Here is a 22,897-nt window from a genome sequence, read left to right on the forward strand (position 1 = left end):
TGTGGGTCTCTGTGTGGTGAGTCTGTGGGTCTCTGTGTGGTGAGTCTGTGGGTCTCTGTGTGGTGAGTCTATGGGTCTCTGTGTGGTGAGTCTGTGGGTCTCTGTGTGGTGAGTCTGTGGTGAGTCTGTGGGTCTCTGTGTGGTGAGTCTGTGGGTCTCTGTGTGGTGAGTCTGTGGGTCTCTGTGTGGTGAGTCTGTGGGTCTCTGTGTGGTGAGTCTGTGGGTCTCTGTGTGGTGAGTCTGTGGGTGCCTGTGTGGTGAGTCTGTGGGTCTCTGTGTGGTGAGTCTGTGGGTGCCTGTGTGGTGAGTCTGTGGGTCTCTGTGTGGTGAGTCTGTGGGTCTCTGTGTGGTGAGTCTGTGGTGAGTCTGTGGGTCTCTGTGTGGTGAGTCTGTGGGTCTCTGTGTGGTGAGTCTGTGGGTCTCTGTGTGGTGAGTCTGTGGGTCTCTGTGTGGTGAGGCTGTGGGTCTCTGTGTGGTGAGTTTGTGGGTCTCTGTGTGGTGAGTCTGTGGGTCTCTGTGTGGTGAGTCTGTGGGTCTATGTGTGGTGAGTCTGTGGGTCTCTGTGTGGTGAGTCTGTGGGTCTCTGTGTAGTGAGTCTGTGGGTCTCTGTGTGGTGAGTCTGTGGGTCTCCGTGTGGTGAGTCAGTAGGTCTCTGTGTGGTGAGCCTGTGGGTCTCTGTGTAGTGAGTCTGTGGGTCTCTGTGTGGTGAGTCTGTGGATCTCTGTGTGGTGAGTCTGTGGGTCTCTGTGTGGTGAGTCTGTGGTGAGTCTGTGGCTCTCTGTGTGGTGAGTCTGTGGGTCTCTGTGTGGTGAGTCTGTGGGTCTCTGTGTGGTGAGTCTGTGGGTCTCTGTGTGGTGAGTTTGTGGTTCTCTGTGTGGTGAGTCTGTGGGTCTCTGTGTGGTGAGTCTGTGGGTCTCTGTGTGGTGAGTCTGTGGGTCTCTGTGTGGTGAGTCTGTGGGTCTCTTTGTGGTGAGTCTGTGGGTCTCTGTGTGGTGAGTTTGTGGGTCTCTGTGTGGTGAGTCTGTGGGTCTCTGTGTGGTGAGTCTGTGGGTCTCTGTGTGGTGAGTCTGTGGGTCTCTGTGTGGTGAGTCTGTGGGTCTCTGTGTGGTGAGTCTGTGAGTCTCTGTGTGGTGAGTCTGTGGGTCTCTGTGTGGTGGGTCTGTGGGTCTCTGTGTGGTGAGTCTGTGGGTCTCTGTGTGAGTGAGTCTATGGGTCTCTGTGTGGTGAGTCTGTGGGTCTCTTTGTGGTGAGACTGTGGGTCTCTGTGTGGTGAGTCTGTGGGTCTCTGTGTGGTGAGTCTGTGGGTCTCTGTGTGGTGAGTCTGTGGGTCTCTGTGGGGTGAGTCTGTGAGTCTCTGTGTGGTGAGTCTGTGGGTCTCTGTGTGGTGAGTCTGTGAGTCTCTGTGTGGTGAGTCTGTGGGTCTCTGTGTGGTGAGTCTGTGGGTCTCTGTGTGGTGAGTCTGTGGGTCTCTGTGGGTTTCTGTGTGGTGAGTCTGTGGGTCTCTGTGTGGTGAGTCTGTGGGTCTCTGTGTGGTGAGTCTGTGGGTCTGTGTGTGGTGAGTCTGTGGGTCTCTGTGTGGTGAGTCTGTGGTGAGTCTGTGGGTTTCTGTGTAGTGAGTCTGTGGGTCTCTGTGTGGTGAGTCTGTGGGTCTCTGTGTGGTGAGTCTGTGGGTCTCTGTGTGGTGAGTCTGTGGGTCTCTGTGTGGTGAGTCTGTGGGTCTCTGTGTGGTGAGTCTGTGGGTCTCTTTGTGGTGAGCCTGTGGGTCTCTGTGTGGTGAGTCTGTGGGTCTCTGTGTGGTGAGTCTGTGGGTCTCTATGTGGTGAGTCTGTGGGTCTCTGTGTGGTGAGTCTGTGGGTCTCTGTGTGGTGAGTCTGTGGGTATCTGTGTGGTGAGTCTGTGGGTCTCTGTGTGGTGAGTCTGTGGGTCTCTGTGTGGTGAGTCTGTGGGTCTCTGTGTGGTGAGTCTGTGGGTCTCTGTGTGGTGAGTCTATGGGTCTCTGTGTGGTGATTCTGTGGGTCTCTGTGTGGTGAGTCTGTGGTGAGTCTGTGGCTCTCTGTGTGGTGAGTCTGTGGGTCTCTGTGTGGTGAGTCTGTGGGTCTCTGTGTGGTGAGTCTGTGGGTCTCTGTGTGGTGAGTTTGTGGTTCTCTGTGTGGTGAGTCTGTGGGTCTCTGTGTGGTGAGTCTGTGGGTCTCTGTGTGGTGAGTCTGTGGGTTTCTGTGTGGTGAGTCTGTGGGTCTCTGTGTGGTGAGTCTGTGAGTCTCTGTGTGGTGAGTCTGTGGGTCTCTGTGTGGTGGGTCTGTGGGTCTCTGTGTGGTGAGTCTGTGGGTCTCTGTGTGAGTGAGTCTATGGGTCTCTGTGTGGTGAGTCTGTGGGTCTCTTTGTGGTGAGACTGTGGGTCTCTGTGTGGTGAGTCTGTGGGTCTCTGTGTGGTGAGTCTGTGGGTCTCTGTGTGGTGAGTCTGTGGGTCTCTGTGGGGTGAGTCTGTGAGTCTCTGTGTGGTGAGTCTGTGGGTCTCTGTGTGGTGAGTCTGTGAGTCTCTGTGTGGTGAGTCTGTGGGTCTCTGTGTGGTGAGTCTGTGGGTCTCTGTGTGGTGAGTCTGTGGGTCTCTGTGGGTTTCTGTGTGGTGAGTCTGTGGGTCTCTGTGTGGTGAGTCTGTGGGTCTCTGTGTGGTGAGTCTGTGGGTCTGTGTGTGGTGAGTCTGTGGGTCTCTGTGTGGTGAGTCTGTGGTGAGTCTGTGGGTTTCTGTGTAGTGAGTCTGTGGGTCTCTGTGTGGTGAGTCTGTGGGTCTCTGTGTGGTGAGTCTGTGGGTCTCTGTGTGGTGAGTCTGTGGGTCTCTGTGTGGTGAGTCTGTGGGTCTCTGTGTGGTGAGTCTGTGGGTCTCTTTGTGGTGAGCCTGTGGGTCTCTGTGTGGTGAGTCTGTGGGTCTCTGTGTGGTGAGTCTGTGGGTCTCTATGTGGTGAGTCTGTGGGTCTCTGTGTGGTGAGTCTGTGGGTCTCTGTGTGGTGAGTCTGTGGGTCTCTGTGTGGTGAGTCTGTGGGTCTCTGTGTGGTGAGTCTGTGGGTCTCTGTGTGGTGAGTCTGTGGGTCTCTGTGTGGTGAGTCTGTGGGTCTCTGTGTGGTGAGTCTATGGGTCTCTGTGTGGTGAGTCTGTGGGTCTCTGTGTGGTGAGTCTGTGGTGAGTCTGTGGGTCTCTGTGTGGTGAGTCTGTGGGTCTCTGTGTGGTGAGTCTGTGGGTCTCTGTGTGGTGAGTCTGTGGGTCTCTGTGTGGTGAGTCTGTGGGTCTCTGCGTGGTGAGTCTGTGGGTCTCTGTGTGGTGAGTCTGTGGGTCTCTGTGTGGTGAGTCTGTGGGTCTCTGTGTGGTGAGACTGTGGGTCTCTGTGTGGTGAGTCTGTGGGTCTCTGTGTGGTGAGTCTGTGGGTCTCTGTGTGGTGAGTCTGTGGTGAGTCTGTGGGTCTCTGTGTGGTGAGTCTGTGGGTCTCTGTGTGGTGAGTCTGTGGGTCTCTGTGTGGTGAGTCTGTGGGTCTCTGTGTGGTGAGTCTGTGGGTCTCTGTGTGGTGAGTCTGTGGGTCTCTGTGTGGTGAGTCTGTGGGTCTCTGTGTGGTGAGTCTATGGGTCTCTGTGTGGTGAGTCTGTGGGTCTCTGTGTGGTGAGTCTGTGGTGAGTCTGTGGGTCTCTGTGTGGTGAGTCTGTGGGTCTCTGTGTGGTGAGTCTGTGGGTCTCTGTGTGGTGAGTCTGTGGGTCTCTGTGTGGTGAGTCTGTGGGTCTCTGTGTGGTGAGTCTGTGGGTGCCTGTGTGGTGAGTCTGTGGGTCTCTGTGTGGTGAGTCTGTGGGTGCCTGTGTGGTGAGTCTGTGGGTCTCTGTGTGGTGAGTCTGTGGGTCTCTGTGTGGTGAGTCTGTGGTGAGTCTGTGGGTCTCTGTGTGATGAGTCTGTGGGTCTCTGTGTGGTGAGTCTATGGGTCTCTGTGTGGTGAGTCTGTGGGTCTCTGTGTGAGTGAGTCTATGGGTCTCTGTGTGGTGAGTCTGTGGGTCTCTGTGTGGTGAGTCTGTGGGTCTCTGTGTGGTGAGTCTGTGGGTCTCTGTGTGGTGAGTCTGTGGGTCTCTGTGTGAGTGAGTCTAGGGGTCTCTGTGTGGTGAGTCTGTGGGTCTCTTTGTGATGAGTCTGTGGGTCTCTGTGTGGTGAGTCTGTGGGTCTCTGTGTGGTGAGTCTGTGGGTCTCTGTGTGGTGAGTCTGTGGGTCTTTGTGTGGTGAGTCTGTGGGTCTCTGTGTGGTGAGTCTGTGGGTCTCTGTGTGGTGAGTCTCTGGGTCTCTGTGTGGTGAGTCTGTGGGTCTCTGTGTGGTGAGTCTGTGGGTCTCTGTGTGGTGAGTCTGTGGTGAGTCTGTGGGTCTCTGTGTGGTGAGTCTGTGGGTCTCTGTGTGGTGAGTCTGTGGGTCTGTGTGTGGTGAGTCTGTGGGTCTCTGTGTGGTGAGTCTGTGGTGAGTCTGTGGGTTTCTGTGTGGTGAGTCTGTGTCTCTCTGTGTGAGTGAGTCTGTGTGTCTCTCTGTGTGAGTGAGTCTGTGTCTCTCTGTGTGAGTGAGTCTGTGTCTCTCTGTGTGAGTGAGTCTGTGTCTCTGTGTGAGTGAGTCTCTGTCTCTCTGTGTGAGTGAGTCTGTGCCTCTCTGTGTGAGTGAGTCTGTGTCTCTCTGTGTGAGTGAGTCTGTGTCTCTCTGTGTGAGTGAGTCTGTGTGTCTTTGTGTGAGTGAGTCTGTGTCTCTCTGTGTGAGTGAGTCTGTGTCTCTCTGTGTGAGTGAGTCTGTGTGTCTCTCTGTGTGAGTGAGTCTGTGTCTCTCTGAGTGAGTCTGTGTGTCTCTCTGAGTGAGTCTGTGTCTCTCTGTGTGAGTGAGTCTGTGTCTCTCTGTGTGAGTGAGTCTGTGTATCTCTGTGTGTGTGAGTCTGTGTGTCTCTCTGTGTGAGTGAGTCTGTGTGTCTCTCTGTGTGAGTGAGTTTGTGTGTCTCTCTGTGTGAGTGAGTCTGTGTCTCTCTGTGTGAGTGAGTCTATGTCTCTCTGTATGAGTGAGTCTGTGTGTCTCTCTGTGTGAGTGAGTCTGTGTGTCTCCCTGTGTGAGTGAGTCTATGTCTCTCTGTGTGAGTGAGTCTGTGTCTCTCTGTGTGAGTGAGTCTGTGTCTCTCTGTGTGAGTCTGTGTCTCTCTGTGTGAGTGAGTCTGTGTCTCTCTGTGTGAGTGAGTCTGTGTGTCTCTCTGTGTGAGTGAGTCTGTGTCTCTCTGTGTGAGTGAGTCTGTGTCTCTCTGTGTGAGTGAGTCTGTGTCTCTCTGTGTGAGTGAGTCTGTGTGTCTCTGTGTGAGTGAGTCTGTGTGTCTCTGTGTGAGTGAGTCTGTGTCTCTCTGTATGAGTCTGTATGTCTCTCTGTGTGAGTGAGTCTGTGTCTCTCTGTGTGAGTGAGTCTGTGTGTCTCTCTGTGTGAGTGAGTCTGTGTCTCTCTGTGTGAGTGAGTCTGTGTGTCTCTCTGTGTGAGTGAGTCTGTGTCTCTCTGTGTGAGTGAGTCTGTGTGTCTCTGTGTGAGTGAGTCTGTGTGTCTCTGTGTGAGTGAGTCTGTGTCTCTCTGTGTGAGTGAGTCTGTGTCTCTCTGTGTGAGTCTGTGTCTCTCTGTGTGAGTGAGTCTGTGTCTCTCTGTGTGAGTGAGTCTGTGTGTCTCTCTGTGTGAGTGAGTCTGTGTGTCTCTCTGAGTGAGTCTGTGTCTCTCTGTGTGAGTGAGTCTGTGTCTCTCTGTGTGAGTGAGTCTGTGTCTCTCTGTGTGAGTGAGTCTGTTTGTCTCTCTGTGTGAGTGAGTCTGTGTGTCTCTCTGTGTGAGTGAGTCTGTGTGTCTCTCTGTGTGAGTGAGTCTGTGTCTCTCTGTGTGAGTGAGTCTGTGTGTCTCTCTGTGTGAGTGAGTCTGTGTCTCTCTGTGTGAGTGAGTCTGTGTCTCTCTGTGTGAGTCTGTGTCTCTCTGAGTGAGTCTGTGTGTCTCTCTGTGTGAGTGAGTCTGTGTCTCTCTGTGTGAGTGAGTCTCTGTCTCTCTGTGTGAGTGAGTCTGTGTGTCTCTGTGTGAGTGAGTCTATGTCTCTCTGTGTGAGTGAGTCTGTGTGTCTCTGTGTGAGTGAGTCTCTGTCTCTGTGTGTGAGTGAGTCTCTGTGTCTCTCTGTGTGAGTGAGTCTGTGTCTCTCTGTGTGAGTGAGTCTGTGTGTCTCTCTGAGTGAGTCTGTGTGTCTCTCTGTGTGAGTGAGTCTGTGTCTCTCTGTGTGAGTGAGTCTGTGTCTCTCTGTGTGAGTGAGTCTGTGTGTCTCTGTGTGAGTGAGTCTGTGTGTCTCTCTGTGTGAGTGAGTCTGTGTCTCTGTGTGAGTGAGTCTGTGTCTCTCTGTGTGAATGAGTCTGTGTCTCTCTGTGTGAGTGAGTCTGTGTCTCTCTGTGTGAGTCTGTGTCTCTCTGTGTGAGTGAGTCTGTGTGTCTCTCTGTGTGAGTCTGTGTCTCTCTGTGTGAGTGAGTCTATGTCTCTCTGTGTGAGTGAGTCTGTGTCTCTCTGTGTGAGTGAGTCTGTGTCTCTCTGTGTGAGTGAGTCTGTGTTTCTCTCTGTGTGAGTGAGTCTGTGTCTCTCTGTGTGTGTGAGTCTGTGTCTCTCTGTGTGAGTGAGTCTATGTCTCTCTGTGTGAGTGAGTCTATGTCTCTCTGTGTGAGTGAGTCTGTGTCTCTCTGTGTGAGTGAGTCTGTGTCTCTCTGTGTGAGTGAGTCTGTGTGTCTCTCTGTGTGAGTCTGTGTCTCTCTGTGTGAGTGAGTCTGTGTCTCTCTGTGTGAGTGAGTCTGTGTCTCTCTGTGTGAGTGAGTCTGTGTCTCTCTGTGTGAGTGAGTCTGTGTCTCTCTGTGTGAGTCTGTGTCTCTCTGTGTGTGTGAGTCTGTGTGTCTCTCTGTGTGAGTGAGTCTGTGTGTCTCTCTGTGTGAGTCTGTGTGTCTCTCTGTGTGAGTGAGTCTGTGTCTCTCTGTGTGAGTGAGTCTGTGTCTCTCTGTGTGAGTGAGTCTGTGTGTCTCTCTGTGTGAGTGAGTCTGTGTATCTCTCTGTGTGAGTCTGTGTCTCTCTGTGTGTGTGAGTCTGTGTGTCTCTCTGTGTGAGTGAGTCTGTGTGTCTCTCTGTGTGAGTGAGTCTGTGTCTCTCTGTGTGAGTCTGTGTCTCTCTGTGTGAGTGAGTCTGTGTGTCTATCTGTGTGAGTGAGTCTGTGTCTCTCTGTGTGAGTGAGTCTGTGTCTCTCTGTGTGAGTGAGTCTGTGTGTCTCTGTGTGAGTGAGTCTATGTCTCTCTGTGTGAGTGAGTCTGTGTGTCTCTCTGTGTGAGTGAGTCTGTGTCTCTCTGTGTGAGTGAGTCTGTGTGTCTCTCTGAGTGAGTCTGTGTGTCTCTCTGTGTGAGTGAGTCTGTGTCTCTCTGTGTGAGTGAGTCTGTGTCTCTCTGTGTGAGTGAGTCTGTGTGTCTCTGTGTGAGTGAGTCTGTGTGTCTCTCTGTGTGAGTGAGTCTGTGTCTCTGTGTGAGTGAGTCTGTGTCTCTCTGTGTGAATGAGTCTGTGTCTCTCTGTGTGAGTGAGTCTGTGTCTCTCTGTGTGAGTCTGTGTCTCTCTGTGTGAGTGAGTCTGTGTGTCTCTCTGTGTGAGTCTGTGTCTCTCTGTGTGAGTGAGTCTATGTCTCTCTGTGTGAGTGAGTCTGTGTCTCTCTGTGTGAGTGAGTCTGTGTCTCTCTGTGTGAGTGAGTCTGTGTTTCTCTCTGTGTGAGTGAGTCTGTGTCTCTCTGTGTGTGTGAGTCTGTGTCTCTCTGTGTGAGTGAGTCTATGTCTCTCTGTGTGAGTGAGTCTATGTCTCTCTGTGTGAGTGAGTCTGTGTCTCTCTGTGTGAGTGAGTCTGTGTGTCTCTCTGTGTGAGTCTGTGTCTCTCTGTGTGAGTGAGTCTGTGTCTCTCTGTGTGAGTGAGTCTGTGTCTCTCTGTGTGAGTGAGTCTGTGTCTCTCTGTGTGAGTGAGTCTGTGTCTCTCTGTGTGAGTCTGTGTCTCTCTGTGTGTGTGAGTCTGTGTGTCTCTCTGTGTGAGTGAGTCTGTGTGTCTCTCTGTGTGAGTCTGTGTGTCTCTCTGTGTGAGTGAGTCTGTGTCTCTCTGTGTGAGTGAGTCTGTGTCTCTCTGTGTGAGTGAGTCTGTGTGTCTCTCTGTGTGAGTGAGTCTGTGTATCTCTCTGTGTGAGTCTGTGTCTCTCTGTGTGTGTGAGTCTGTGTGTCTCTCTGTGTGAGTGAGTCTGTGTGTCTCTCTGTGTGAGTGAGTCTGTGTCTCTCTGTGTGAGTCTGTGTCTCTCTGTGTGAGTGAGTCTGTGTGTCTATCTGTGTGAGTGAGTCTGTGTCTCTCTGTGTGAGTGAGTCTGTGTCTCTCTGTGTGAGTGAGTCTGTGTGTCTCTGTGTGAGTGAGTCTATGTCTCTCTGTGTGAGTGAGTCTGTGTGTCTCTCTGTGTGAGTGAGTCTATGTCTCTCTGTGTGAGTGAGTCTGTGTGTCTCTCTGAGTGAGTCTGTGTGTCTCTCTGTGTGAGTGAGTCTGTGTCTCTCTGTGTGAGTGAGTCTGTGTCTCTCTGTGTGAGTGAGTCTGTGTGTCTCTGTGTGAGTGAGTCTGTGTGTCTCTCTGTGTGAGTGAGTCTGTGTCTCTGTGTGAGTGAGTCTGTGTCTCTCTGTGTGAATGAGTCTGTGTCTCTCTGTGTGAGTGAGTCTGTGTCTCTCTGTGTGAGTCTGTGTCTCTCTGTGTGAGTGAGTCTGTGTGTCTCTCTGTGTGAGTCTGTGTCTCTCTGTGTGAGTGAGTCTATGTCTCTCTGTGTGAGTGAGTCTGTGTCTCTCTGTGTGAGTGAGTCTGTGTCTCTCTGTGTGAGTGAGTCTGTGTTTCTCTCTGTGTGAGTGAGTCTGTGTCTCTCTGTGTGTGTGAGTCTGTGTCTCTCTGTGTGAGTGAGTCTATGTCTCTCTGTGTGAGTGAGTCTATGTCTCTCTGTGTGAGTGAGTCTGTGTCTCTCTGTGTGAGTGAGTCTGTGTCTCTCTGTGTGAGTGAGTCTGTGTGTCTCTCTGTGTGAGTCTGTGTCTCTCTGTGTGAGTGAGTCTGTGTCTCTCTGTGTGAGTGAGTCTGTGTCTCTCTGTGTGAGTGAGTCTGTGTCTCTCTGTGTGAGTGAGTCTGTGTCTCTCTGTGTGAGTCTGTGTCTCTCTGTGTGTGTGAGTCTGTGTGTCTCTCTGTGTGAGTGAGTCTGTGTGTCTCTCTGTGTGAGTCTGTGTGTCTCTCTGTGTGAGTGAGTCTGTGTCTCTCTGTGTGAGTGAGTCTGTGTCTCTCTGTGTGAGTGAGTCTGTGTGTCTCTCTGTGTGAGTGAGTCTGTGTCTCTCTGTGTGAGTGAGTCTGTGTGTCTCTCTGTGTGAGTGAGTCTGTGTCTCTCTGTGTGAGTGAGTCTGTGTCTCTCTGTGTGAGTGAGTCTGTGTCTCTCTGTGTGAGTCTGTGTCTCTCTGTGTGAGTGAGTCTGTGTGTCTATCTGTGTGAGTGAGTCTGTGTCTCTCTGTGTGAGTGAGTCTGTGGCTCTCTGTGTGAGTGAGTCTGTGTCTCTCTGTGTGAGTCTGTGTCTCTCTGTGTGAGTGAGTCTGTGTCTCTCTGTGTGTGTGAGTCTGTGTGTCTCTCTGAGTGAGTGAGTCTGTGTGTCTCTCTGTGTGAGTGAGTCTGTGTTTCTCTCTGTGTGAGTGAGTCTGTGTCTCTCTGTGTGAGTGAGTCTGTGTGTCTCTCTGTGTGAGTGAATCTGTGTCTCTCTGTGTGAGTGAGTCTATGTCTCTCTGTGTGAGTGAGTCTGTGTGTCTCTCTGTATGAGTGAGTCTGTGTGTCTCTCTGAGTGAGTCTGTGTCTCTCTGTGTGAGTGAGTCTGTGTGTCTCTCTGAGTGAGTCTGTGTCTCTCTGTGTGAGTGAGTCTGTGTGTCTCTCTGAGTGAGTCTGTGTGTCTCTCTGTGTGAGTGAGTCTGTGTCTCTCTGTGTGAGTGAGTCTGTGTCTCTCTGTGTGAGTGAGTCTGTGTGTCTCTGTGTGAGTGAGTCTGTGTGTCTCTCTGTGTGAGTGAGTCTGTGTCTCTGTGTGAGTGAGTCTGTGTCTCTCTGTGTGAATGAGTCTGTGTCTCTCTGTGTGAGTGAGTCTGTGTCTCTCTGTGTGAGTCTGTGTCTCTCTGTGTGAGTGAGTCTGTGTGTCTCTCTGTGTGAGTCTGTGTCTCTCTGTGTGAGTGAGTCTATGTCTCTCTGTGTGAGTGAGTCTGTGTCTCTCTGTGTGAGTGAGTCTGTGTCTCTCTGTGTGAGTGAGTCTGTGTTTCTCTCTGTGTGAGTGAGTCTGTGTCTCTCTGTGTGTGTGAGTCTGTGTCTCTCTGTGTGAGTGAGTCTATGTCTCTCTGTGTGAGTGAGTCTATGTCTCTCTGTGTGAGTGAGTCTGTGTCTCTCTGTGTGAGTGAGTCTGTGTCTCTCTGTGTGAGTGAGTCTGTGTGTCTCTCTGTGTGAGTCTGTGTCTCTCTGTGTGAGTGAGTCTGTGTCTCTCTGTGTGAGTGAGTCTGTGTCTCTCTGTGTGAGTGAGTCTGTGTCTCTCTGTGTGAGTGAGTCTGTGTCTCTCTGTGTGAGTCTGTGTCTCTCTGTGTGTGTGAGTCTGTGTGTCTCTCTGTGTGAGTGAGTCTGTGTGTCTCTCTGTGTGAGTCTGTGTGTCTCTCTGTGTGAGTGAGTCTGTGTCTCTCTGTGTGAGTGAGTCTGTGTCTCTCTGTGTGAGTGAGTCTGTGTGTCTCTCTGTGTGAGTGAGTCTGTGTATCTCTCTGTGTGAGTCTGTGTCTCTCTGTGTGTGTGAGTCTGTGTGTCTCTCTGTGTGAGTGAGTCTGTGTGTCTCTCTGTGTGAGTGAGTCTGTGTCTCTCTGTGTGAGTCTGTGTCTCTCTGTGTGAGTGAGTCTGTGTGTCTATCTGTGTGAGTGAGTCTGTGTCTCTCTGTGTGAGTGAGTCTGTGGCTCTCTGTGTGAGTGAGTCTGTGTCTCTCTGTGTGAGTCTGTGTCTCTCTGTGTGAGTGAGTCTGTGTCTCTCTGTGTGTGTGAGTCTGTGTGTCTCTCTGAGTGAGTGAGTCTGTGTGTCTCTCTGTGTGAGTGAGTCTGTGTTTCTCTCTGTGTGAGTGAGTCTGTGTCTCTCTGTGTGAGTGAGTCTGTGTGTCTCTCTGTGTGAGTGAATCTGTGTCTCTCTGTGTGAGTGAGTCTATGTCTCTCTGTGTGAGTGAGTCTGTGTGTCTCTCTGTATGAGTGAGTCTGTGTGTCTCTCTGAGTGAGTCTGTGTCTCTCTGTGTGAGTGAGTCTGTGTGTCTCTCTGAGTGAGTCTGTGTCTCTCTGTGTGAGTGAGTCTGTGGGTCTCTCTGTGTGAGTGAGTCTGTGTGTCTCTCTGTGTGAGTCTGTGTGTCTCTCTGAGTGAGTCTGTGTCTCTCTGTGTGAGTGAGTCTGTGTCTCTCTGTGTGAGTGAGTCTGTGTGTCTCTCTGTGTGAGTGAGTCTGTGTCTCTCTGAGTGAGTGAGTCTGTGTCTCTCTGTGTGAGTCTGTGTCTCTCTGAGTGAGTCTGTGTCTCTCTGTGTGAGTGAGTCTGTGTCTCTCTGTGTAAGTGAGTCTGTGTGTCTCTCTGTATGAGTGAGTCTGTGTGTCTCTCTGAGTGAGTCTGTGTCTCTCTGTGTGAGTGAGTCTGTGTGTCTCTCTGAGTGAGTCTGTGTCTCTCTGTGTGAGTGAGTCTGTGTGTCTCTCTGTGTGAGTGAGTCTGTGTGTCTCTCTGTGTGAGTCTGTGTCTCTCTGAGTGAGTCTGTGTCTCTCTGTGTGAGTGAGTCTCTGTCTCTCTGTGTGACTGAGTCTGTGTGTCTCTCTGTGTGTGTGAGTCTGTGTCTCTCTGTGTGAGTGAGTCTGTGTCTCTCTGTGTGAGTCAATCTGTGTGTCTCTCTGTGTGAGTGAGTCTGTGTGTCTCTGTGTGAGTGAGTCTGTGTGTCTCTCTGTGTGAGTCTGTGTGTCTCTCTGTGTGAGTGAGTCTGTGTGTCTCTCTGTGTGAGTGAGTCTGTGTGTCTCTGTGTGTGTGAGTCTGTGTGTCTCTCTGAGTGAGTGAGTCTGTGTGTCTCTCTGTGTGAGTGAGTCTGTGTCTCTCTGTGTGAGTGAGTCTGTGTGTCTCTCTGTGTGAGTGAGTCTGTGTGTCTCTGTGTGTGTGAGTCTGTGTGTCTCTCTGAGTGAGTGAGTCTGTGTCTCTCTGTGTGAGTGAGTCTGTGTCTCTCTGTGTGAGTGAGTCTGTGTCTCTCTGTGTGAGTGAGTCTGTGTGTCTCTCTGTGTGAGTGAGTCTGTGTGTCTCTCTGTGTGAGTGAGTCTGTGTGTCTCTCTGAGTGAGTCTGTGTCTCTCTGTGTGAGTGAGTCTGTGTGTCTCTCTGTGTGAGTGAGTCTGTGTCTCTCTGTGTGTGTGAGTCTGTGTCTCTCTGTGTGAGTGAGTCTGTGTGTCTCTGTGTGAGTGAGTCTGTGTGTCTCTCTGTATGAGTGAGTCTGTGTCTCTCTGTGTGAGTGAGTCTGTGTCTCTCTGTGTGAGTGAGTCTGTGTCTCTCTGTGTGAGTGAGTCTGTGTCTCTCTGTGTGAGTGAGTCTGTGTCTCTCTGAGTGAGTCTGTGTGTCTCTCTGTGTGAGTGAGTCTGTGTCTCTCTGTGTGAGTGAGTCTGTGTGTCTCTCTGTGTGAGTGAGTCTGTGTCTCTCTGTGTGAGTGAGTCTGTGTCTCTCTGTGTGAGTGAGTCTGTGTCTCTCTCTGTGTGAGTCTGTGTCTCTCTGTGTGAGTGAGTCTATGTCTCTCTGTGTGAGTGAGTCTGTGTCTCTCTCTGTGTGAGTCTGTGTGTCTCTCTGTGTGAGTGAGTCTGTGTGTCTCTCTGTGTGAGTGAGTCTGTGTGTCTCTCTGAGTGAGTCTGTGTCTCTCTGTGTGAGTGAGTCTGTGTGTCTCTCTGTGTGAGTGAGTCTGTGTCTCTCTGTGTGAGTGAGTCTGTGTCTCTCTGTGTGAGTGAGTCTGTGGCTCTCTGTGTGAGTGAGTCTGTGTGTCTCTCTGTGTGTGTGAGTCTGTGTCTCTCTGTGTGAGTGAGTCTGTGTCTCTCTGTGTGAGTGAGTCTGTGTCTCTCTGTGTGAGTGAGTCTGTGTCTCTCTGTGTGAGTGAGTCTGTGTGTCTCTCTGTGTGAGTGAGTCTGTGTCTCTCTGTGTGTGTGAGTCTGTGTCTCTCTGTGTGAGTGAGTCTGTGTGTCTCTGTGTGAGTGAGTCTGTGTGTCTCTCTGTATGAGTGAGTCTGTGTCTCTCTGTGTGAGTGAGTCTGTGTCTCTCTGTGTGAGTGAGTCTGTGTCTCTCTGTGTGAGTGAGTCTGTGTCTCTCTGTGTGAGTGAGTCTGTGTCTCTCTGAGTGAGTCTGTGTGTCTCTCTGTGTGAGTGAGTCTGTGTCTCTCTGTGTGAGTGAGTCTGTGTGTCTCTCTGTGTGAGTGAGTCTGTGTCTCTCTGTGTGAGTGAGTCTGTGTCTCTCTGTGTGAGTGAGTCTGTGTCTCTCTCTGTGTGAGTCTGTGTCTCTCTGTGTGAGTGAGTCTATGTCTCTCTGTGTGAGTGAGTCTGTGTCTCTCTCTGTGTGAGTCTGTGTGTCTCTCTGTGTGAGTGAGTCTGTGTGTCTCTCTGTGTGAGTGAGTCTGTGTGTCTCTCTGAGTGAGTCTGTGTCTCTCTGTGTGAGTGAGTCTGTGTGTCTCTCTGTGTGAGTGAGTCTGTGTCTCTCTGTGTGAGTGAGTCTGTGTCTCTCTGTGTGAGTGAGTCTGTGTGTCTCTCTGTGTGAGTGAGTCTGTGTGTCTCTCTGTGTGTGTGAGTCTGTGTCTCTCTGTGTGAGTGAGTCTGTGTCTCTCTGTGTGAGTGAGTCTGTGTCTCTCTGTGTGAGTGAGTCTGTGTCTCTCTGTGTGAGTGAGTCTGTGTCTCTCTGTGTGAGTGAGTCTGTGTCTCTCTGTGTGAGTGAGTCTGTGTGTCTCTGTGTGAGTGAGTCTCTGTGTCTCTCTGTGTGAGTGAGTCTGTGTCTCTCTGAGTGAGTCTCTGTGTCTCTCTGTGTGAGTGAGTCTGTGTCTCTCTGAGTGAGTGAGTCTGTGTGTCTCTCTGTGTGAGTGAGTTTGTGTCTCTCTGTGTGAGTGAGTCTGTGTCTCTCTGTGTGAGTGAGTCTGTGTCTCTCTGAGTGAGTCTGTGTGTCTCTCTGTGTGAGTGAGTCTGTGTCTCTCTGTGTGAGTGAGTCTGTGTGTCTCTCTGTGTGAGTGAGTCTGTGTCTCTCTGTGTGAGTGAGTCTGTGTCTCTCTGTGTGAGTGAGTCTGTGTCTCTCTCTGTGTGAGTCTGTGTCTCTCTGTGTGAGTGAGTCTATGTCTCTCTGTGTGAGTGAGTCTGTGTCTCTCTCTGTGTGAGTCTGTGTGTCTCTCTGTGTGAGTGAGTCTGTGTGTCTCTCTGTGTGAGTGAGTCTGTGTGTCTCTCTGAGTGAGTCTGTGTCTCTCTGTGTGAGTGAGTCTGTGTGTCTCTCTGTGTGAGTGAGTCTGTGTGTCTCTCTGTGTGAGTGAGTCTGTGTCTCTCTGTGTGAGTGAGTCTGTGTGTCTCTCTGTGTGAGTGAGTCTGTGTGTCTCTCTGTGTGTGTGAGTCTGTGTCTCTCTGTGTGAGTGAGTCTGTGTCTCTCTGTGTGAGTGAGTCTGTGTCTCTCTGTGTGAGTGAGTCTGTGTCTCTCTGTGTGAGTGAGTCTGTGTCTCTCTGTGTGAGTGAGTCTGTGTCTCTCTGTGTGAGTGAGTCTGTGTGTCTCTGTGTGAGTGAGTCTCTGTGTCTCTCTGTGTGAGTGAGTCTGTGTCTCTCTGAGTGAGTCTCTGTGTCTCTCTGTGTGAGTGAGTCTGTGTCTCTCTGAGTGAGTGAGTCTGTGTGTCTCTCTGTGTGAGTGAGTTTGTGTCTCTCTGTGTGAGTGAGTCTGTGTCTCTCTGTGTGAGTGAGTCTGTGTCTCTCTGTGTGTGTGAGCCTACCAGGTAGAGTGGACTCGCCACTGCCGCACCGCTGACCCCACCGGTGACCCCACCGGTGACCCCACCGGTGACCCCGCCGGTGACCCCACCGCTGACCCCCCGGCCGACCGGATTCGCCGCTCCATGGCGTCGAAGGCGCCCAGCCGCACGCCGTTCATGGCCAACTGGTAGAGGAGCGACGGAGCGAGGCCCTCTCTGGAGCGAGCTCAGCCCCTCGGAGCGAGCGATTACCACAAGCGCGTGGAACACGTGGCGGTAGTGGACCTGGTCGGGTGGTGGGGTGGGTGGGTTAGTGGGTGGGTGGGTGAGTGGGTGGGTGAGTGGGTGGGTGAGTGAGTGGGTGGGTGAGTGAGTGGGTGAGTGTGTGGGTGAGTGAGTGGATGGGTGAGTGGGTGATTGGGTGGGTGAGTGGGTGGGTGAGCGGTTGGGTGAGTGAGTTAGTGAGTGTGTGAGTGAGTGAGTGGGTGAGTGAGTGAGTGGGTAAGTGGGTGGGTGGGTGATTGAGTGAGTGAGTGGGTGGGTGAGTGAGTGGGTGGGTGATTGAGTGAGTGGGTGAGTGGGTGGGTGAGTGAGTGGGTGAGTGGGTGGGTGAGTGAGTGGGTGGGTGAGTGGGTGGGTGATTGATTGAGTCGGTGGGTGAGTGGGTGGGTGGGCGAGTGTGTGGGTGGGTGAGTGGGTGGGTGGGTGGGTGTGTGGGTGGATGAGTGTGTGGGTGGGTGAGTGGGTGGGTGAGTGAGTGTGTGAGTGAGTGTGTGGGTGGGTGGGTGAGTGAGTGAGTGGGTAATTGAGTGTGTGGATGGTCCGGCAAAACAACCCCCTACCTCCTCGCGGTGCCGGACGGGCAACTCTGTCGTGCACAGTGGGGGGGAGGGCCAATTCCGATTGGCCCTTACCCTCATGGCGTCTGTGACCACCACAGGGGCTAAACGGGGGCTCTGGACGGGTGCGAGGGGCTGGTAACCCCTCCACCTTCAAAAATTTACCTCGAAACCACAAATTAAAAATGGAACTAATAAGCTTGTGCCGGAGGCCCCGGGGGGCCAGGCGTCTATGACGTCTCCTGGCCAAACCCCAATTGGCGGCGCCAGGAGATTGAATCTCCACCCTCGGGGCTCCTCCAGAAACAATGAAAAGCCACTACGTGTGGCCACGTGGAATGTTCGAACGCTCACTGCGGAGGAGAGGCTGCCACTCCTCTGTCGGGAGCTGGACCGGTTCCGCCTGGATCTCTGCGGTATTCAGGAGGTCCGGTAGACCGGTTCTGGCTCCTGCCACCATGAGGGGTGGACAGTCCTCTACTCGGGGCAGCAGATTGCCAAACAACAGGGTGTGGCTCTTCTTTTGAACAAAAGAATGAAGGGGGCGTGGGAGCGTGGCGGTGAGGTGTGGGAAGCTGTAAGCCCCAGGCTACTTTGGGCTCGCCTTCCCATCAACCGGAGGCGAGGAGTGGTGGTCGTGGTTACTTATGCCCCCACCGAAGACGAACATCCGTGGAGGGATGCAGGCAAAGCCGATGAGTCAGATGCCTTCTATGACCTCCTGTCACAGGTGCTGGCTAAAGTGACCTCGGGATTGTCATCTTGTTGGATGACTTCAATGCCCGAGTTGGTCATGATGCTGGCACCTGATCTGGAGTGATTGGAGGGCATGGGCCAGATCAGCTCAATAACAACGGTAGAAGGCTGCTAGATTTTTGTGCAGCCCATGGGCTTGTAATTACCAACACGCTGTTCCAGCATCGGCGCATCCACACAACATCATGGATGCATGCCGGGTCCACGCAAGAACATCTGCTGGACTACATAGTGACGGACCAGTGGATGCGAGCCCATGTCCTTGACACCAGGACCTACCGTGGAGCTGATCTGCCCTCTGACCATCGACTAGTCATCTGTAAGATGCGCCTGCCATTCTTCCATTCCAGTGGTGGGTGTACACCCAGGACCCCATTCCAACCTAAAGTGGCCTGGTCTCAGTTATCTGATGAAAGTTGCAAGCGAGAATTTCATCATCGCTTATGGCTGGGGTTGGCATCATCCCCCACTCATCCTGATGTCGAGGGTAAATGGGTGAGGTTTAGGACTGTGACTAATGCAGCTGCAATGGCTGCTTTGGGTACGTGGTCTAGACCTCCCCAGAGACCCTGGCTGACAGAGGAGGTGTTCAGGATGGTTGAAAAAAAGCGACAGGCCCACTCTCATCGGCTACAGAATGCCACGTCAGAGAATGAGGAGGCTTACCGCAGCCTTCGCTCGGAGGTTCGGAGAGCCGTGAGGCGATGCAAGGATGGGTGGTGGTCGCGGGTTGCTGAGGAGATGGAGTCTGCCTCAGTGGCCCGCGATCACAAATCTCTAATTAACTCCATCGAAAAAGTAACCTGCAGCGCCACACCTATTACCATCATTAGGGGAAAAAACGGTGATCCAATCTCCGACCCCCAGGAACAGGTTTGCAGATTTTGCTGAGCATTTCTGTGAGGTCCTGGGGGAGGGAAAATCCCTCAGCCTGGAAAACATCGTGGCACAAAGTGAGGATGACCCTGCTGAGGCTGCGGTGCCTCAAATATTGGAAGAAGAAGTCACCCCCTATGAGTGGCTGGCTGAGGTGCCATCTGTTGAGGAAGTACTGAAGGCGATCCGGAGTCTGAGACCAGGAAAGGCACCGGGCAGAGATGATCTCCCAAGCGAAATGGTGAGGGAGGGTGGCGTTTGTGCACAGACTGCCCTACATGACATCATAATAACAGTCTGGACCACTGGACGGGTTCCGCAGGATTGGAAGGATGCCCTGGTGGTCCCCCTCTTTAAGAAGGGGGACCGCACAGACTGTAACAACTACAGGGGCGTCTCACTCCTCAGTGTGCCGGGAAAGGTCCTGGCAAGGATTATTCAACATCGCCTTGCCAGGCACGCTGAGGAGAGGCTGGCGGTGCCCCAATGCGGTTTCAGGAAAGGGCGGTCCTGCACAGATGCCATATTTTCTGTCCGTGTGCTACAGCAGAGGAGTAGGGAATTCCAGCAAGACCTACATCTCTGCTTTATTGACCTGGTCAAGGCCTATGATGCCATCAGTAGGCCTGGGCTCTGGGTTGTTCTTCATGCTTTTGGAGTCCCTGACCCTCTGCTCACGATCATTAAGGACCTTCATGATGGTGAGCGTGCCCAGGTAAAACTACGTGGCCGGGAGTCAGAGCCATTCTCTGTACACCTTGGGGTGCGACAGGGATGTCCTCTGGCTCCCACATTATTTAACATCTATTTTGACCATAGTTCGTGAAGCCTTCAATAGCTGTACTGGGGGAATCTCCATCTGGTACAGATATAATGGGAGGCTGATCGATGCCCGGGTGCGGTCAAGGGATGGCTCCCTATTGCTCAACCATGTTATGTATGCCGATGATTTGGTAATAGCTGCTAATTCAGAGGAGGAGTTGGAGACGCTGCTGCTGAGACTGGAGCGTGCCACTAAGAGATGGGGCCTTACCATCAGCCCCACCAAAACTAAGCACCTGCCTGGGTATTTTGTACCATCGGACACTCCACCCCCACAACTCCCAATCGGTGATGGGGCAGTTGTGGAGAGAGTGAAGAGTTTCCCATACCTGGGCAGTGTGCTTATGACCGGCTCCAGTTTAACAGCAGAGGTCTCACTCAGAATCAGCCGAGTGGCAATATCTTTTCATCGGTTGCGTAACGCTGTGTGGAAGCTACCTGGTCTGTCGCTCCACACGAAGCTTCAGGTCTTCTTGGCCACGGTCATTCCCTCCCTTCTCTAAGCTTGCAAAACGTGGACCCTCCTAATGGAACATCTTCACCGGTTAGAAACATTTAGGCTAGCCTGCCTACGATCCATCCTGGGTTTAACCAGGCTGGATTGTGTGAGGAGCTCACAAATCTTTGAAAGATCTCGGCAAGGTCTCATCAGTGAGCTCCTCCGGTAGGCAAGGCTGCGTTGGCTGGGTCATGTAGCCTGCATGCACAGCCACCGCATGCCGAAACAGCTTTTGTTCGGCCGGATCGAGAAAGCTAAACGGGCGCGGCACGGGCTAGAGATGAGATGGAGTGATGTGGTACGGGAGGACGTGGAGCTGAGTGGACTTGCCGATGACTGGTACCAGCGGTGTCAAGATCGGCCTCTGTGGAGGAGGCTCGTGAAGGATGCTACTGGGCAGTTGGAGGCAGTCGCCCTCCAACAACAGCGGAGGGCGGAGGAGCGACGCTCACAACAACGAGCGGAGCGCCGGGTGGCTAAAGCACAGCGAGTTGGCACAGTAGGGGGCACAGGTGGTGCATCAGCCAGTCATCTCAGTCAGTCGACCCGTGGCACCTGGGTCTGCCCAGTGACCTCCTGCCAGCGGGCGTTCGACACTTCACGTGGCCTCAAGGTGCACATGGCCTGGCACAAGCGTCGTGGTGACGTCACCGCCACTTAGTGGCGAATGGCGGTTGTTGTTGTATGTGTGTGTGGGTTGGTGTGGTGAGTTTGTGGGTGAGTGTGTGAGTATCAGCGTGTGAGTGTGCGTATTAGTGTGTGAGTGTGAGTATCAGTGTGTCAGTGTGAGTATCAGTGTGTGAGTATCGGTGTGTGAGTGTGAGTATCAGTGTGTGAGTATCGGTGTATGAGTGTGAGTATCAGTGTGTGAGTATCAGTGTGTCAGTGTGAGTATCAGTGTGTGAGTATCAGTGTGTGAGTGTGAGTATCGTGTGTGAGTGTGAGTATCAGTGTGTGAGTATCAGTGTGTGAGTATCAGTGTGTGAGTGTGAGTATCAGTGTGTGAGTATCGGTGTGTGAGTATCAGTGTGTGAGTGTGAGTATCAGTGTGTGAGTATCGGTGTGTGAGTATCAGTGTGTGAGTGTGAGTATCAGTGTGTGAGTATCAGTGTGTGAGTGTGAGTATCAGTGTGTGAGTGTGAGTATCAGTGTGTGAGTATCGGTGTGTGAGTGTGAGTATCAGTGTGTGAGTGTGAGTATCGGTGTGTGAGTGTGAGTATCAGTGTGTGAGTATCGGTGTGTGAGTATCAGAGTGTGAGTATCAGTGTGTGAGTATCGGTGTCTGAGTATCAGTGTGTGAGTATCAGTGTGTGAGTATCAGTGTGTGAGTGTGAGTATCAGTGTGTGAGTATCGGTGTGTGAGTGTGAGTATCAGTGTGTGAGTGTGAGTATCAGTGTGTGAGTGTGAGTATCGGTGTGTGAGTGTGAGTATCAGTGTGTGAGTGTGAGTATCAGTGTGTGAGTATCGGTGTCTGAGTATCAGAGTGTGAGTATCAGTGTGTGAGTATCGGTGTGTGAGTGTGAGTATCGGTGTGTGAGTGTGAGTATCAGTGTGTGAGTATCGGTGTGTGAGTGTGAGTATCAGTGTGTGAGTATCGGTGTGTGAGTATCAGTGTGTGAGTATCAGTGTGTGAGTATCGGTGTGTGAGTGTGAGTATCAGTGTGTGAGTATCAGTCTGTGAGTATCAGTCTGTGAGTATCAGTGTGTGAGTATCAGTGTGTGAGTGTGAGTATCAGTGTGTGAGTGTATCAGTGTGTGAGTATCGGTGTGTGAGTATCAGTGTGTGAGTGTGAGTATCAGTGTGTGAGTATCAGTGTGTGAGTATCAGTGTGTGAGTGTGAGTATCAGTGTGTGAGTATCAGTGTGTGAGTATCAGTGTGTGAGTGTGAGTATCAGTGTGTGAGGATCAGTGTGTGAGTGTGAGTACCTGGTACGTGAGTACCTGGTACGTGAGTACCTGGTACGTGAGTACCTGGTACGTGAGTACCTGGTACGTGAGTACCTGGTACGTGAGTACCTGGTACGTGAGTACCTGGTACGTGAGTGAGTACCTGGTACGTGAGTGAGTACCTGGTACGTGAGTGAGTACCTGGTATGTGCCCCGCGCCTTGAGCTCGCCCTGTACCTGCATGCGAGTCTTCACCACATCCAGCGGGTTGTGAGTATCGGTGTATCAGTGAGTGAGTGTGAGTATCGGTGAGTGTGAGTATCGGTGTGTGAGTATCAGTGAGTGTGTGAGTATCGGTGTATCAGTGTGTGAGTGTGAGTATCAGTGAGTGTGAGTATCGGTGTGTGAGTATCAGTGAGTGTGTGAGTATCGGTGTATCAGTGTGTGAGTGTGAGTATCAGTGAGTGTGAGTATTGGTGTGTGAGTATCGGTGAGTGTGAGTATTGGTGTATCAGTGTGTGAGTATCAGTGTGTGAGTGTGAGTATCGGTGAGTGAGTACCTGGTACGTGAGTGAGTACCTGGTACGTGAGTGAGTACCTGGTACGTGAGTGAGTGCCTGGTACGTGAGTACCTGGTACGTGAGTGCCTGGTACGTGAGTGAGTACCTGGTATGTGAGTGAGTACCTGGTACGTGAGTGAGTACCTGGTACGTGAGTGAGTACCTGGTACGTGAGTGAGTACCTGGTATGTGCCCCGCGCCTTGAGCTCGCCCTGAACCTGCATGCGAGTCTTCACCACATCCAGCGGGTTGTATCGGTGTATCAGTGTGTGAGTATCGGTGAGTGTGAGTATCGGTGTGTGAGTATCAGTGAGTGTGTGAGTATCGGTGTATCAGTGTGTGAGTGTGAGTATCAGTGAGTGTGAGTATTGGTGCGTGAGTATCGGTGAGTGTGAGTATTGGTGTATCAGTGTGTGAGTGTAAGTATCGGTGTGTGAGTATCGTTGTGAGTACCTGGTACGTGAGTGAGTACCTGGTACGTGAGTGAGTACCTGGTACGTGAGTGAGTACCTGGTACGTGAGTACCTGGTACGTGAGTACCTGGTACGTGAGTACCTGGTACGTGAGTACCTGGTACGTGAGTACCTGGTACGTGAGTACCTGGTACGTGAGTACCTGGTACGTGAGTACCTGGTACGTGAGTACCTGGTACGTGAGTACCTGGTATGTGCCCCGCGCCTTGAGCTCGCCCTGAACCTGCATGCGAGTCTTCACCACATCCAGCGGGTTGGTTACCAGGCACGCAACACTGGCTGAGATTCCTCCCAGCAGGAAGTCCATCGCTCACCACTCACTCACCACTCAATCATACACTCACTCACCACTCACTCACCACTCGCTCACCACTCACTCACCACTCACTCACCACTCGCTCCTCGCTCACCACTCACTCACCACTCAATCATACACTCACTCACCACTCAATCATACACTCACTCACCACTCACTCACCACTCGCTCACCACTCACTCACCACTCACTCACCACTCGCTCCTCGCTCACCACTCACTCACTCAATCATACACTGGCTCACAACCTCACCACTCGCTCACCACTCACCCACACACCCACTCACTCACCCACTCACTCACCACTCACCCACTCACTCACCACTCACTCACTCACTCCCTGTCTCTCTGTCTGTTCCGTGTCTCCGTCTCTCTCTCGCCACCGGTCTGTCACCTCGGCTGTGCCCCTCCCCCCCTCCCCCCCGTGTCTCTGTCCCCCTCCCACCACCCACGTGACTCCCCCTCCCACCACCCACGTGACTCCACCCCCTCCCACCACCCACGTGACCCCCCCCGTGTCTCTCTGTCCCCCTCCCACCACCCACGTGACTCCCCCCTCCCCCCGTGTCTCTCTGTCCCCCTCCCACCACCCACGTGACTCCACCCCCTCCCACCACCCACGTGACTCCACCCCCTCCCACCACCCACGTGACTCCCCCCTCCCCCCCCCCGTGTCTCTCTGTCCCCCTCCCACCACCCACGTGACTCCACCCCTCCCCCCGTGTCTCTCTGTCCCCCTCCCACCACCCACGTGACTCCCCCCTCCCCCCCCCCGTGTCTCTCTGTCCCCCTCCCACCACCCACGTGACTCCACCCCCTCCCACCACCCAC

At 52.7% G+C, this 22,897-nt stretch overlaps 1 protein-coding gene across 1 annotated transcript in view; it reads right to left on the bottom strand.

Moving 5' to 3' along the window:
• Positions 1–22,468, bottom strand: part of LOC116958680 (solute carrier family 25 member 35-like) — a 33,470-nt gene extending 11,002 nt beyond the window's left edge. The window contains 4 exon segments of the mRNA XM_032981416.2: positions 15,059–15,156; positions 15,159–15,249; positions 15,251–15,322; positions 21,939–22,468. Coding sequence (XP_032837307.2) covers positions 15,059–15,156; positions 15,159–15,249; positions 15,251–15,322; positions 21,939–22,058 — 381 coding nt within the window. The 5' untranslated portion in view covers positions 22,059–22,468.
• Between the last annotated feature and the right edge of the window lie 429 nt (positions 22,469–22,897).

Source organism: Petromyzon marinus (assembly GCF_048934315.1).
Source record: "Petromyzon marinus isolate PM22_M1 ecotype Great Lakes invasive population chromosome 80 unlocalized genomic scaffold, UKy_Petmar_22M1.pri1.0 chr80_unloc.1, whole genome shotgun sequence".
NCBI classification, from domain to species: domain Eukaryota; kingdom Metazoa; phylum Chordata; class Hyperoartia; order Petromyzontiformes; family Petromyzontidae; genus Petromyzon; species Petromyzon marinus.